The sequence below is a fragment of the Brachionichthys hirsutus genome, chromosome 11, assembly GCF_040956055.1.
Source record: "Brachionichthys hirsutus isolate HB-005 chromosome 11, CSIRO-AGI_Bhir_v1, whole genome shotgun sequence".
NCBI lineage: Eukaryota > Metazoa > Chordata > Actinopteri > Lophiiformes > Brachionichthyidae > Brachionichthys > Brachionichthys hirsutus.
Window position 1 is genome coordinate 6,312,973 of NC_090907.1, and position 15,436 is coordinate 6,328,408.

The 15,436-nt window shown below is 43.3% G+C and overlaps 1 protein-coding gene across 2 annotated transcripts; it reads right to left on the reverse strand.

Annotated features, from left to right (window-relative positions):
- Nucleotides 1-499: 499 nt before the first annotated feature.
- On the reverse strand, nucleotides 500-14,614 carry smc4 (structural maintenance of chromosomes 4). Of its 2 annotated transcripts, none has more exons than XM_068745379.1 (23): nucleotides 14,452-14,614; nucleotides 13,433-13,623; nucleotides 12,722-12,913; nucleotides 11,520-11,696; nucleotides 9,496-9,660; nucleotides 9,009-9,136; nucleotides 8,262-8,402; nucleotides 7,670-7,820; nucleotides 5,998-6,162; nucleotides 5,673-5,906; nucleotides 5,385-5,570; nucleotides 5,137-5,298; nucleotides 4,804-5,029; nucleotides 4,647-4,723; nucleotides 4,178-4,330; nucleotides 3,894-4,020; nucleotides 3,546-3,735; nucleotides 2,775-2,919; nucleotides 1,713-1,886; nucleotides 1,445-1,627; nucleotides 1,130-1,362; nucleotides 865-1,048; nucleotides 500-706 (listed from the first exon to the last, which is right to left on the reverse strand). In XM_068745379.1, the coding sequence occupies exons 1-23, from the start codon at nucleotides 14,600-14,602 to the stop codon at nucleotides 539-541; spliced, it is 3,903 nt and encodes a 1,300-aa protein (XP_068601480.1). In that variant the 5' UTR covers nucleotides 14,603-14,614; the 3' UTR covers nucleotides 500-538. The 2 variants fall into 2 exon arrangements, with proteins under 2 accessions (XP_068601480.1, XP_068601479.1); XM_068745378.1 differs by having other exon boundaries at nucleotides 13,433-13,630; nucleotides 14,492-14,602.
- Nucleotides 14,615-15,436: the final 822 nt, after the last annotated feature.

Here is a 15,436-nt window from a genome sequence, read left to right on the forward strand (position 1 = left end):
ATTTAAGTTTGGACTTTCCCAGCATGCATTGGACGTCTCAGTAGCTTTCCCTTTGTCGGAGCTCAGAGCAGCAGATGCTCTTGTATCTCGTGACACAGGACTGTTTATGAACTTTGGGGACTGGCGAGTGGAGCCAGACGCAGCCGACCCGATTTGAGGAGGCCACAGATCACGTTGCAGGGATCCGCGGCGCCGAGTGGCTCTCTGGCCGTTCATTCGAGCTGACCAATTTTTACTAAAAAGGTGCATCAAACTGTTTATTTTAAAACGTGAAGGCTTCGGTTGGGCATGTTTTTACTCTGTTGGACGTAATGAGGACAAAGAACGTCTAATAGGACATTTGTGTTCGTCCTGTTACTCTCAACACATTTCAACAACATCGTACTAAAGTTTTAAATAGCTTATCCAAAATGTGGACGTGAACAAAAGATCTTAACAAAACATTTATTAATAATAGCAGCACCTCCACTGTGAAGGAATCAACAATATTTACACGGGATGTAGGAGGAGAACAGATAAAACCATGAATCCATCGTCTCTACGCCGTGATGGCGTCGCCGTGCTCCTTGAACGCGATGGTCTTGGGGTTGATTCCCACGCTCTTGGTGGTGTTGTGGGTTTTGTAAATGCCGATGAGGCGATCAGCAATCTCAAACATGTTGTTTCTCAGGGAGATGATGATGAACTGAGCATTTCGTGTTTGCTCCTGCACAGATAGGGGGGGGGGGGGGGAAACCGTGTTTAAAGCGACAGTGAAATAAAACCTAGAATCTGTTGCTACTGGAAACGTCGCGGACTTTCAGGGAAGTCCTGAAACCAACTCTAGCATCTCACCGTGAAGCTAAATCGCTGCGGCAAACTCACGTAAATGTAACAGGCGACAATCGAGACGTTCTTGAAATCCAGCGCGGCGTCGATTTCGTCCATGAAGTAAAGCGGCGTGGGCTTATAGTGGTGCAGAGCGAACACCAGCGCCAAGGAGCTGAGCGTCTTTTCTCCTCCGGACAGGTTGAAGATCTTTTTCCAGCTCTTCTTCGGAGGACGGACGCTGGAGTGAAGAAGAATCAGAGCTCAGACTTAGAGGGACGATCGGCGCGTCCGCCGGGCCTTTGACCCGCCCGTCTCTTACCTGAACATGATGCCCTCAGAAAACGGATCCAAACTGTCCACCAGCTCCAGCTCTGCGTCGCCGCCCAAAGTCAGCATCTGGTAGTTCTCCTTCAGCTTGTTCGTGATCATGTTGAAGCCCGTCATGAACTCGTTGAGGCGCCGTTTGCGCAGCTCCTCGTAGGCGCGCTTGAATCTGTCTCGCTCTGTGGTGATGTCGTCGAGTTGCGTCACGCGCTGCAAGTACAGCTCCTCCTGAAACGCGACGACGGGCCGAGTGAAAGCGAGCCGGAGCGTCGCTAACGGCGGCCCGGTCTCCCGCTCAGGTTCTACGCACCTTCTTCTTATAGTCGGCAATGGCCCCGAGGTTGGGCTTCATCTGAGCGCGCCGAGTCTCCAACGTGACAATCTGGTTGACGACGGTGTTGGAGTCGGAGATGTCTTCCAGTTCAGCAGGAGTAAGGACAGGAAGTTCCTCCGCTGGCTTGTCCTCCACGTCATGGAGGGCCAGCTTGGTGGCCTGAGGAACAGAAACCAGTGAACTCCATTCTGACGTGTGCTGAAGTCCGGATCCGTTGCTCACACTCGCTTATCGCTTCACTGGCCTCTTTCTGCCAGTGCTTGATCTTGTTTCTGTGTTCGCTGGCGGTGGTCTCTATCTGCTCGATGCGGAGCCGGACACTGAGGGACTCCTCCTGCAGGGCGTGCTCCTGCTGCTGGAGGACCCTGATCTCCTCCAGCACCCCCTGATACTGCTCCTGCACCTCAGGGAGCGCAGCCTAATGAGCATGAAAAAACACAGCGGCGCTCAAATCGGTCAAATCGTCATCATATTGTAATTCCCCTCCTTTTGGGAAAGTCTCGAATGAATGAATGAATGAATGAATATAATCACGTATCCACATCCTGTAGAAACTGCTTGCCTACTTTATAAAAAAGACGCGGTCAAAAATAAATACGAAATAAATATCCAATATTTTCTTTGATTATAAAGATATCGTGTACAGTTGTCCGTCGATAACACGGTTCCTCTTTCGCTGATTTTTTTAACGCATGTTTTTTTTTTACAGCGCTTGAAAGCGCGTCGTCGTGTTCTGCTGTAGCACAGCCACATCCAATCAGGAGAGAATGGACTTATTATTGATACGCACAGAACAGAACAGGCTGAATAAAGAGAACAGCTGCGTGTCTTTAGATATTTGGGGCTCATTTCGTGTTCGCTAGCTGACCAAACATCTGTCCTCTCACACAAACTTCGTGACGGACGGGTTGATGGTTTTTGACTGACAGCTCACGTGTCCAATAGCATTCAAGAAAGGGACCAGAAACGTTCCGAGCGATTATGAGAGAGCCAATTAGAGGGCGCAGGGGTGGAAGTCCTTTTGGCTTTAACGTGTGTGGTAAAAAGGTTTACAGCCTTAAAACATGTATAATAATTTAAAACAAATAAAGCTGACTACTTCACGGATTTCGCCGATTGGGGGTTATTTGTAGAACGTAACCCCCGAGATAAATGAGGGCCCACCGTATTCCTTTTTGGGATTCGTTATCAGCCACATTTATCTTTGAAACTACAAGAGGTTTAAACGTAGCTGTTGAGACGCTAAACCTCCCGATTGGAGCCCGAAGCGGCGACGTTTGGGCACAATGTGTGGATAAACATTAACCTCGGCCTCCTGACACGCCTTCATGATCTCTCCGGCCTCGTCCTCCAGCTCCTTCAGTTTGTCGGTGAGCTCACCCATCGTCTTCTCGTTCTCCTCGAGCTCACCCTGCACTCGAGTCACGCCGTCCTCGCACTTCTTCAGGTTGCTGCAGAGGAGACAGAGTCAGAGCGGTTCATGCACAGCGTGCGCGAGCAGGAAAACCGCCGCTTGCAGCTGGTTCACAACCAAACGGTGCTGAAGGGAAACGGCAGAGCGGACCGATTACAAAAGGATCGTATTTGTTCCTTTTGACTAAAGAGAGATAACGACAGAGGTCGGGATTAGAACCGTTAGTGAGAACTATTTCGAGTCAAACAGTATTGCATCACACAGTTAATGTAAAGATGTTTGCACAGAGGAGCCAAGAGGAATGGAGGCCGGTCCTGCTCGGCTCCAGGAACACCTGCAGTCTCAGATTCTGATTCCCTTTGGAACGTTTGGGATCAATCGGGTGGATTTATCTGGACTTTTGCTTATCGACCAGTCTGTAGCGAGCGTGTTGCTGACGCTCTGACTGTAATGACAGAGGAATGAGAAGGGAAACGCGGTCTCTGTGGGAGTCGAGTTCGGGCTGTGTGAAGGGATTCCAAAGAGACACACACACACACACACACCTTTGGTACCTGCTAGCTTACGGCTAATGTCAAGTACGTCTTTCAGATTCCCCTTCAGAGTAATGAAACTAAACGGTGCATTATCTGAACAGTGCGGTGGTGAAACATGGATCCTCACCGGCCAGCCGTCTTTATGGCGACCTGGGCCTTGGTTATGGTGGAGGAGCAGGCGTCCAGCTCCTTGTTGAGCACGGCAAGCTTGTCGTGCTGAGCCTTTAGCTTGTTACTATTTATGTCAACAATTAGACCGTGGAGCCTTTTCACCTCATTTTCCACCTTCCCAGCCTTACTGGATGCTGCCTCGTAGTCTGAAAGAGAAAGGGGCGGGGAGGGGGGGGGGGTGAAAACGCTGTGTGAAAGGTAGACATTACATTTATGATATACAAATGCAGGGTATGAACGTGTACAGTGGCTTTATTTCCACAACTTATTATCTTAACATATTAGCGAAACATTGTCTCGCTACCTTTCCTGAAGGCCTGCAGGCTCTTCTCCATCTGTTTCTGTTTGCTCTTGTCTGGGGCAGCTGCCAGCACGTTGGCCTCGAGCTCCTTCATCTGAAGCTTCAAGTGAGTCTCCTGGTCAGCGAGACTCTGACGGAAAGAAGGAAGGAAACTACCGTCACAAAACAACAACAACCCGGCTATCAGTTCACAACTTCCCACTTTAAATCAAAGCAGCTTTTGTTCAGATTAAGAATATAGTTCAGTGAATGAGAAGGGGGGGGGGGGGGGGGGGTATTTGCTGTACCGTCATGCTGTTGGCGTATTTCTCCAGCGTGTTCTTCATGTCTCGGAGCTGCGGTTGCAAGCGCTGGACGTTCTCTTCCAGCTGCAGCTTTCTCTCTTGGCAGCCCTGCAGCTTCGACATTTTCTCATTCAACTTCCTTTCCATACGTTCGAGCTGCAGAAAGCACAAGATCATCATCATCACGTCCCGTTCGCCGAAGGTCCGCCGGTGGCGATGGACCATTCTAAACTTGAAACTTTATTCTGTTTTCTTGAGTTAAAATAAACAGAAAATTACAACATTGTGGGAAAAATGTTCCGTTTTCTGGAGAGCAATTAAGTAAAAGCAGCCAGAATTACTTACAAAACTGTTACTTTAAGTCAAATGTAAAACATATTTTTGATCATCCAGGAGTTTACTTCAGCAAAAAAAAAATATGCATAGAAATGGAATATTGGACAGATTTCCTACTCCAAGACGTGCCCCTCACCTCCTCCTGGGAGAAGTCCGAGCCGACCGAGGAGCCCATCCTGCCTTTCAGAACTCTTCCTCCTCCAGTCATGGTTCCTGTAAAGCACACGGCCGTGAAGTCTTCACTGGGAGGACCGCGCAGGTCGGATGGACGAAAGGAAAGGAAGCCGCCGAACCTGCCATCTCGATGATCTGCCCCTTCAGGGTGACCACCCTCCAGCGCCTGTCCTTCTGGAAGGCCATCCTCGTGGCTTGCTCCATGTCCTGCGCCACCAGGGTGTCCCTCAGGGCGAAGTAGAAAGCTGGTCGCACGCTCTCGTCCGGGATTTGCACCATGTCAAAGAGACGGGGGCTGTCCTCTGGAGTACGGATGGGAGCCGTGTTCCTCCCCCACGCGGTCATCTGGATCAAACGCAGTGATTAGCTAAACACAAAAGAACCGTGCCGCGTTCACGGAACGCCGGCGAGGAACAGGACGTTTGTGTTTTACGCTCTCTGATGAGGTTTACCTTGTCGAGTCCAATGAAGGTGGCGACCCCAACGTTCTGTTCTTTGAGGAACAGGACACATTTCTGAGCCGTGTCAATGGTGTCCACCACAATATTGTCCAGAGCCCCACAGCTGGAGGAGATCGCCACATCGTACTTTTCTTCTATGGCGCCGAGGTCGCCCTGCAAGCACACAAATTATAATTATCAATCTCTTTTAACGACTTTAAACCAGATCCGCACATTCATACGTGAACACAGCTATTTACCAGTCTTCCATAGATGCCAGGGATTCTGCCACTTTTCTTCTGTTGCATGAGAGCGTTCAAGACCTTCCCTCGACTGTGGTTGGAGGAAAGGGAGCTCTTGACTTCGTCCACCTTCTGTCTCAATTCCCTCACGCCTTCCCGGGTCTCGTTATTCACTTTCATCAGTTGCGTCAGCTCCTCCTCATCCTGCAGGAAGAGGAGCACCGGAAACAGAAGGTTTACGCCGAACGTCTTCAAACGAGACGGCGACTTGTGAAAGTTGCCTTAAGCCTGAACAGACAGTCTGACCTTCTTGAGCTCCTGTTCTTTCTGTGGTACTTTCACTCCCAAGTCCTTGATGGCAGCACGCCGCTCACGCAGCGTGTCAGTCGTCGTCTGAAGTGTCTGCTTGGCCGCGTTGAGCTGCGTCACGGCTGTGTTGTGGCGACTAAGGTAGATGTCGAGTTCGGACTGAGCCAGGTCCACTCGAGACCGGGTCTCGTTTACGGCCTTGCTGAGCCCCATCAGCTCTTTCTCTTTGGCCTGGAGGAGACGCGGACTTGGAGATCAAACGTTTCTCACACTCACACAGGAACTGCAACAAGCAAACATCAAGACGTCTACAGGAGTGTACCTCTTTGTCCTGTTGTATGCCGCTGGTCTCCTCCTTCAAGCTCTCCATCACCTCCTTCAGCTTGTCCTCTTCCTTCCCCTTCTGCTCCTCCAGCTCTTCCTTGCGGGCTGTAGCTTCTGCTATGGCCTTTTCGCTGCTGGCCGGTACGCCACGCACCTCCTCCAGCTAGAAGTTGAGCCAGACAGGAGATTTGCTTTTACACAAGTGTCTGCAATCAACTTGGAGGGAATGTTAATCGTCTTATTGGCTGTTAAAACAAATAACATGAAGCCATTTGCATAGACTTAAGACAAGAGAAGTGTATTCATTGAAAATGGAAGCAGGTCAAAGCACACAACTGTAATCAACTATAAACATGATTTGACACTGGGCAAACCCTGGTTAAGACTAGTGTGTGTGTGTGTGTGTGTGTGTGTGTGTGTGTGTGTGCGTGTGCGTGCGCGCAGTCTTTGTTTTGTCGGGTTAACTGTGGGTGAATCATGAATGTGGCTGCAGGGAGCGCTACACGAGCCAGCCCATCGTTGATTAGCACACTGCAGAACACGCCTCCCCAGATGCCGGCCTCTAACCGAGACGCTTCCAGAACAAAGCCAGTGCAGGAGGAACAGATATGTTTTCAGAGCAGAGACAGAGAGTATATGTAGAACATATTCAACCCGAAGAGATTCAGTCAGCGGACGAGTTAGAAAACATTTGTCTAAACTCGACAGGACAGGGATAAAGCCATCAACATGCGCACTTCAACCATTCACTTGTGATTTACTTTACAGCCCCCTGGTGGCAGGTTTGGGGAAGACAGTCCTTCCTGGTATGGAAAGCAGATTAGTCTCAGCAGGTTTTATTTTTTCTTTGGATAATGTTATAATTTAAAAGATTTCTCTTTACACAAGGCAAAAATTAACAAATTTATAAAAGCAAAAAAAAATTAAGTGTGGTCCCTGAACACTTGTTTTTAGGTTCCAGCAGCAGTATTCATATTTATTGCACTGGATTACAACTCCCATTTACCTTGTATTTCTATGCAGAGTTGCAAATCAAGAAATATCTTTACCAGCAGTAATTGTGTCTTTAAAAAAAAACTACATTACCTACCTCTAATATTTATTAAAAAATCCACACCAAAAGAATTCTTACTTTTCACAAGACAATGCAGGACCCAAACATGTTTTCCCTCCCTCTCTCCAGGATAGTCGAATCCATGTCAATTATTCTGAATACCTTATGTACATAAGAGTTAAAGTATTTAGAAAAAACAGACACAAAAAAAACTCGCACCCACACACTTTTAAACAGTGACGCTTTAGAAAAAAATATACTAATACACTGCTTCAACAAATGATTCTTGTAAATTTGAGTGCCAAAATATAAAGCATAAACAAAAAGCAAAATGTTAAACAGATACAGATACTTTTCTGTTACATGCAAGAAACAGAAATTGTACCTTCTGTGCCCACAGGATGAAACAAACACAGTAACACAGGAGTGTCACACTGCTAGTGCTGGCTTGTCTCGTGCAGTGCAAACACTGTCTTAGTTAATGGATAAGTGTTGCAATTATTTCCCCCCTGACAGATTCTATCTCAGGAATACTGGAGATGCCCACCACAGTACTGTCAGGTAGAAATTAAAGCAACATGTGCAATTATGGAGCATATTGTAAAAGCCAACTCACCTTTTCTTTATCTTTTTCCAGCTGTTTCTGCATTTTCTTGTTCTTGCTCTTGGAATGTTTAATCTTCTCACGAACTTCAACATCTTGCAGATCCAGCTGGGTGAATTTCTCCTTCTGGGTCTCAATGTATTTCTTCAGCTTACTTTGTTTCCTGATGGAGAAACAGCATTTTAACAGTCAAATCCATCATAGAGAAAAAAAACTTTTTTTTTAACTGAAACTTTGGCTACCGGTAAATGGGAATTGAAACACATTTATGCATTAACAAATAATAATAGACCTGGCTAAAGGATTGGCAAGTTTTCAGCTCCCACATTATTTAAATGTGGGATGTTTTATTAGATAAAAAAATTTATTTTGACCCAAAAAACCAAACATTTATTATGTCAACTGATCAAACAATACGATTTTGGGATTTACATATTGTCCCCATTTTTTTTTCTTCAAAAACTGAAGTGGAATTTTGACTCTAAAGAAAAATACACAGGGAAAGAAAAGCCCTGAAAACAACCCCATAATTATTGAATTAGTAAAAGGTTCGTGTTACTCTAAATATGTCCATCTGACAACAGAAGGAGAGTAAATGCCTTACTTCTCCACATTTGTTAGCTCCTGGTTCATTTTCTCAGTCTCCTGTGATATCTTTGCATTTTTCTCACTGAGTTCCTTGGTGTCCTCCAAGATCTTCTGCTTTTCCTGCTCTTTATCTGCTACCCGTTTCCACAGATTGTGACTATTGACCAACACATATTAGGAGAAAAAAAGAATGAGAAGTAAAATGTAATTATTTACACAAGAAACAATGAAAATGTTATCCAACACCATAGGAGGGTTACAGTGCCTTTTTTAAATTGATAAGACTTAAAATAAAATAAAATGTTTTACCTCCACCAAGGCGGGGCTTATGTAATCACCGGCGTTGGTTTGTTTGTCTATTAGCAAGATAACTCAAAATGTTACAAATGGACCTTGATGAAATTTTCAGGTAATGTTGGGAATGTTTCTAGGCACAGATGGTTACATTTTGATGATGAACCAGAAGAGATCCCGGATTATGGATCACTTTGAAATTTTCTGTAACATTGAAAACCCAATTTATGGATTCATAAATCAGTTAAAAACACACATAAACTCCAAATCACTTTTACTTTTCATGGTTGGTGAATAAAGACAAGAACAATTTAAGAACCTTTTGATGATGATCCAGATCACCATGGGGACGGTGTAAATCTAACTATGAGGGGAATGAGCTGCTTGGCGGAGGTCTGTGCCCTGAGTGCTTTTACAGTTTAAGATCATTTCATTCGTCTTGTGCAGAGGAACAGCGGCGTGCACTCACACATGATACTGGCACAGCTGACTCTTGTGTTTGAAGATGTCATTCTCCAGAGTGAGGAACTCCACAGCTTTGTTCTTTTCTCCTTCCAAAGCATTCTTCTCCCTTTCCACCAGTTTCACTCGGTTTAGCTAGAAAAGTGAATATATTTCACTACTTGATATTAGGTGACACAATCACTATTTAAAATTCTGATGAATAAGTCATAGTCACCAAATTCTTATTAAAAGTAGGCTATTTTAAAGGTTCTGAGTCATAGTAATATTTCCATTCAAGCTATAATAACATGAATTTGCTTCTGGTCAGTCTCGTATCTAATTACTTACATGTGACTGTATAATAAGAAATATTTATTTATTATGCCATAAAATTATCCAAACATTCATACAGACAGAAGATTGTTTCTTCAAAAGCTGAAATGTGATGTGTAAATGTACAAAAACAAAGGTCACAGGAAGCAAAGTTGCTTAGCTTCAGAATATATTGTCACCTTCTCTCCCCTCTGCTCGTTGAGGAGCTCAATCCGACGGGAGAGGGTGTGAATGGGCTCCTTGAGGCGGCAGGAGCCAATAATGTCCTCCAGGTACTCCAGCATGCCCTCGTCATGTACCGTCTGTCCTTTTGGTTTCATCATGGCAATCTGCTCCACCTCGCCCTACACCGTCCCACAACAACAACACACGATGGACAGAGACACACACGCTGTCACTGACTGAGAAAGCTCAACTAAAACTGCAAATCTTGTGATTTGAAGTACAGTATTAAAATAAAAAATGTCCACTCTAATAAGACATGTTGAGAATAAGCAATAAGGCTGGTCTGCTATACATACAATCTGGTAAACACATATACAGACTACTCACAATTAATTACTACAGAACAAATGGCTTTTCTGTCTCATAGAAAGAAAAACATTTAGTTATCAATTAAAAACAAACCAAACAGGAAATTAAATACTTCCAGAACAACCGATAGTTGTAGAGTGAACTGTTAGAGACAGTAAGCAGGCTATGGAACACTTTCCCCTGAGCCCAACAACAATTACAACCAAAAGCAGAACATTTGATACAATTGTATTGTACAGAATAAACACAATCAACTTGGTAGCACGTAAATTCTGGCTCATTGCTGATGCACCTCAGTTGAATTTCAATAATATTGTACATGCTTAACCACACTCACACGTAATTATATTTTCCAGAACATGTGTTCATATTTATTTTGTGTGAGAAGCTGGCTTAGAATAACAATACTGTTACATAATTAATTTCAAGTTAAACAAAAGTTAGAGCCAGATACAGGAAAAAGAACGGCGCAAAATACGTTTCGTTTTAATGAAGAAAAAAGAAGAAAAACTTACATATTACTTGGACGTATGAAAGAAAAGAGAAGCCAGCAGTGTGGGGGTGGAGCGATTGCTCATCGTCTACTCTGACTAGTGCACAAAATAGACAACTTCCCCTTTGCCAGAAGCCTGGAAAGGTGACCTTGGAGAACAAGCTAAAGCCTCTTCCCACAGTAATGTAACCGTGTCACAAACACAGTGAGAATGGGTACACACACACAAAAACGTTGAGCAGGACACATATAATCAAACAACTAGCCACAAAACCACAGTGGAGGGTAGACACCAAGTGTCCCCCTGAAACGATCACATGCTAAAAATAATAATAAACACTAAGAAAATGAGGATTCAATAAATCATGTTCTTCTATTTTAACCTCGCTTTCCTCCCCGTGGGGCTTAATGAGGTAATCAGGCGGAGATAACGCATTATAAAACAACAAGAGCTGAGGGGGTACCCAATAAGTGCAAGACATTGGCAAACAAAATTTAAATAAGTCAAGTATAACAAAGAAAATATTTTTTACATGGAGAGGAATGACTTACATTCAGAATGCAGGCAGAAAAAAAAATCAATTTCATTCAGGGAAAAAAATAAAAATGGTTGAACCAGTCAGCATTAATGCCATTGCAGTGGAGAGTGCTTTATCCGGCCACAGTGAAGCAGCACTGCTAATATTGGGGTTGGGGTCTGTTCTCACACGCCAATATTTACGTGCTGCTAAAGCGTAGCAGGTACATCGGAAGTAAGGTAGGTCCAACCTGTCTCCTGTGACAGGTCAACCCAAATACTCAGTCTGAACAGGTCCAACTACAGCTGCTCAAATCCACGTCCGTGTGTAAAACTGCATTTTTTCCTTAAAACTCTAAAGCAGCAAATAATGGTTCGCACCTTTTCCACATTGTTTCAAACCATGATGCGCTGCTATAGCAGTCTAAGGGACTGGCAGAGGACATGTCCTCCCCTTTACAAATATGTGGCAACAGGTTAATCCGACAGCCAGGTAGCAATGAAACGTTTGACTCAAACTGGATTGGGGAAAATGAGTAGAAAATGAAGAACAGGAAATAGCTTGGCTTCCAATTGCATGGTCACAGCAAATATATAAAATAACTTTCTTTAAAAAGCAGTTAGAAGTGGAGGAGGAAATCAAATAAAGACGCAATTACCTGTAAGATCAGAAATCTGTTGTGGTCCAAGTCAATGCCATGACTTCGGAGTAAAGCCCCCACTTCTTTGAACGTGGCTTTCTTGCCATCGATATAGTAGGCTGCAGAATTGTCTTTGTTGGCAGTCCTGGAAACACAGAACTTGCTGTTGGGGATGACTTCGTAGTCATCTCCTTCCTGGCTCAGGGGGGGGGGAGGGGCAGAGGACACAGAGGAGCGCAGAACAGCTCAGAAGACACTCACAGTTTTACACATCAGGTGCTAAATACTCACAACACTGACACAAATCCACAGGGTGTTTACTGATAAATACCCCAAGTTAAAAACAAGTTGGTTGTTAAAAAAAATGCCCGTTTTAAAAGCATACAGCAAACCTAAGATAGCAACACTACATGCAAATAAGCACCATCAGCACTGGCAAATATTCTATTGTTACATTTAAATTATGCTAAATAAAACGATGAGATTATAAATGCATTTTGAGGTGGGAAGGCTGTTTGCCTAAAATAGTAATTTTAGAAATATAGAGAAACATGGTTAATAAATTAATTTGCTTACACCACCTCTTAAAAATCTGTTCAAGTTTCAGAAATGGTAAACTGTAGAGCTGGCAGACTTCACACAACTATGCTATTAGTTTAATAACTTGATTTAATTTACTGTGAACTGATTAAATTAACAGCACATGTAAATAATGTGCAAGGCAAAAACCCACACCCTCTGAGGCAGCTCAAACATAAAAACATGTTTAGAACTTATTCTTTAAATTACAGTAATTTTTCCAAATCGACTGTACTATCAAAATGTCTGTTAATAGTAACATTATAGCCTTTCACAGAACAATCCCTTAAGTACACTCTTGTCACTAAATGACAGTTAAAAATTATTCAAAAATAGATGAATTAATTTGGGCACATTATGAATTGACTATTGTGTGTGGGAATGATAGCTGTAACTTTTAAGACTGATTTGAATCAGTGCTTTATCCTCGGTGTGGCAAAAAAAATATTTTTTTTACCAATATCATCTCACTAGAATTGATGAAAAAATAAATTCATTAAAAATTCAAGAAAAGAAAGCCTTTTCACTGGAAATACTGTCGGACACCCCCTTTCAATCGATGCCATATATGGATTAATTTAGGAAAGTCCAGAGATCGTGTGGGGTGTATCTGTGTGACAGAGATATATGAAAAGATATACCTTATCAACAATCTTTTGGAAATGTACTTCCACAGTACAGCTTTCCACATCTTTGTGTTCATCAGAACTGTGAATCAGAACCGAGAGCTTTTTCGATCTGATCTTTTGAGCTCTGTATCCGAACACAAACAGCATTGAATCTATCACATTGGACTTCCCACTTCCATTTGGACCAATGATGCATGAAAAGCGCTGAGGAGGAAAAAAATGCATACAACTTAATTATATAAAAATACACTGCGTCCATAAACAAATAAGTAACACGTTTTAATGAGATAAGCTATATAAAAATATTTAACCTTTGAAAGCTGTTAGAGTGAATGTGTTCCAAGTAGGTGTAGTTAAGACTTATTTTAATAAATCCGTATATTCGTTTCAAAAAGAACAAGAAAAGCCTGAATTATAAAGAAAGTCATAATTTACGGTAGATGTCAGCACATCACTAGATAATTACCATAATACAGTCACAAAATCAAAATGGAGTGAGAATTTTCCACTATTATTTTTTGCTTTAAATAAAAACACTTTTGTACTTTTTTTTTTAAAACCTCAATCATTACATTTTACATGTTTACATCAATATAATATTAAACTTAAGTAAATAAAAAAAAAAGAAATAATTTTTTTTTTATGGCGAATCTGTCAAATTAATACGACACATAAAGCATTTCCAACACAGAGTTAACGTTTGCAAACATTGTTTGCTCGTACCTTGTGAAAAGGCCCCAGAATCTGCTCGCCAGCATACGATTTAAAATTGCGATTAACCAAATGCGTTATCATCAGGCGAGGAGCGCCTGGTTCATTGGTCATTGCGGGGGGCGGGGGCGGGGGGATGCTCCCGAGAAGCTCCTCCAAACTCCGAATATCAACCGCCTCAGCAGCTTCCCCGGGAGATGGATCTGTGGCACAGAAAGCGTTAGAGCTTTTATTCCCTCTGCCCAAGTCGTTTAGGGCGGTGGGGGGGGGGGGGGGTAGAGGAGGGGGAACAAACAAACAAAACACCCATAGAAAGTTGACAGGCGCAATTTTTTTTCTCCTTTGTTCAGAAAACAAGCGCCAACCCCCCCCCCCCCCCCCCCCCCAAAAAGAGCGACTCTGGCCGCTTCCGATGCGTTGCTACGTGAGACGAGACGCGCCGCGTTCATTAAAAATAAACCAAAATCACCGGCGTCACCTTTTTGCTCGTTCAGAGCGCAGCAAGGGAAAACGCTGTTGCGTCACAAATAATGTTTAGCGTTAAAACACACGATGTTGCCATCACAACGACCTGCCCAAAAACCTATTGTGCTCACACACAAGCTGAGGGGTCGAGTCCCCGAAGACATCCCAACATATTCCAGAGAAGCAGACGTTCACTGTATGCCTGCGCACACCTTTTAACGTATCGAAAGTGCGTTATCATCAAAAATGACAATTTGCGAATTTAAATCACTAATGCAAAACACTAATTCGACAACACTATTCTTTTTTTTTTTCCATTAGACAAAAATAAATTTACCTCGTCTGCCGAGAAGATCTGAGTGCTCGACGATAACAAAATCATACTAAATAAAAAAATAAAAAAATACTTCTGACATTCATTCATGACTCAAAGCAGCCTCAAGAACAGTGAAAGAAAAGAAAGGAAAAGAGTCACAAACGCGCCGATGCAGCACTACGCGCAGCGCCATGGAACGAGCGCAACTTATTTAGATTCACAGACACCCAAACAGCCTTTTGTTACTCGCCAGTTGTCGGCGGTGCCTCCTCCGGGGCCATTGGAGTTGCTTTCTTGGGGGGGGGCGCATCCAGCTCGTCTTCGGAGTCATCCCGGGGCTGCGACCCTTTCCCTCTTGGCTTAGCAGAGGCGGTTGAACTCTTTGCAGTTTTAGTTGGCATGATTTGAAATCCGAAGGGTCTAAAAAAAATTAAAAAAAATAATATCCATGATTGATTTTCGTGTCTGTCAATCTCCAGAATGCTCTTTAGTCGTCATATGTCGCTGCTGGTGTCAAAGTTACATCGTTATCAGTCAGATCTGGCCGATCCGTTCCGTTTCGATTTTTCTCGATTTTATAGCGAAAATAACACCGAATATAAAAAAGGATGTTTTACAGTTGTTAAAAAAAAGGTTCTTGATCCGAGATTACAAAAGTAGATTATATGCCTGTTTCTTATTGCGATCTAGATACTTTTCTAACACTAAAAACTCCAAAGACAGAAATGTTTTTTTAGCACAAAGGTGGGTCCATTTGATTTGCGGAAAGTTGGACGGTTTATTATTCAGCTTTGTAGGAACAGAAGGTAAACGTCACGTCAAACCTGGGAACAGGTTCTGTTATAATGCCTAAAGTAAAAAAAATAAAAATAAAATCTTTATGGGTTTTAGGCTATTCCGTTATTATAAAATGACTCTCTTAGCGCCAGAACGACACAACGCGCTAAAAGTTATTGATGTCTCACAGTGACAGAGTTAACTTTAATCCCCTCAACTTCCATGGTGGGGGCGGGGAGTCCGACGCTTAGCCCCTCGGAAAGCGTACTCAAAGCCCGAGTAGAACAGTAACGCGGATACAAATATACTCCATTACACGCACGTTTGTCAGAAATCTTCATCAAGCAAACAATAAGGGTGGTATTTGAGATTAAAGCGCATTCGCGTTAACCTTTTCCACGTTAATGCGCTATTCCCCCCCCCCCATTTTGCTAATGGCGAATTAGCCGCTGGAGCTA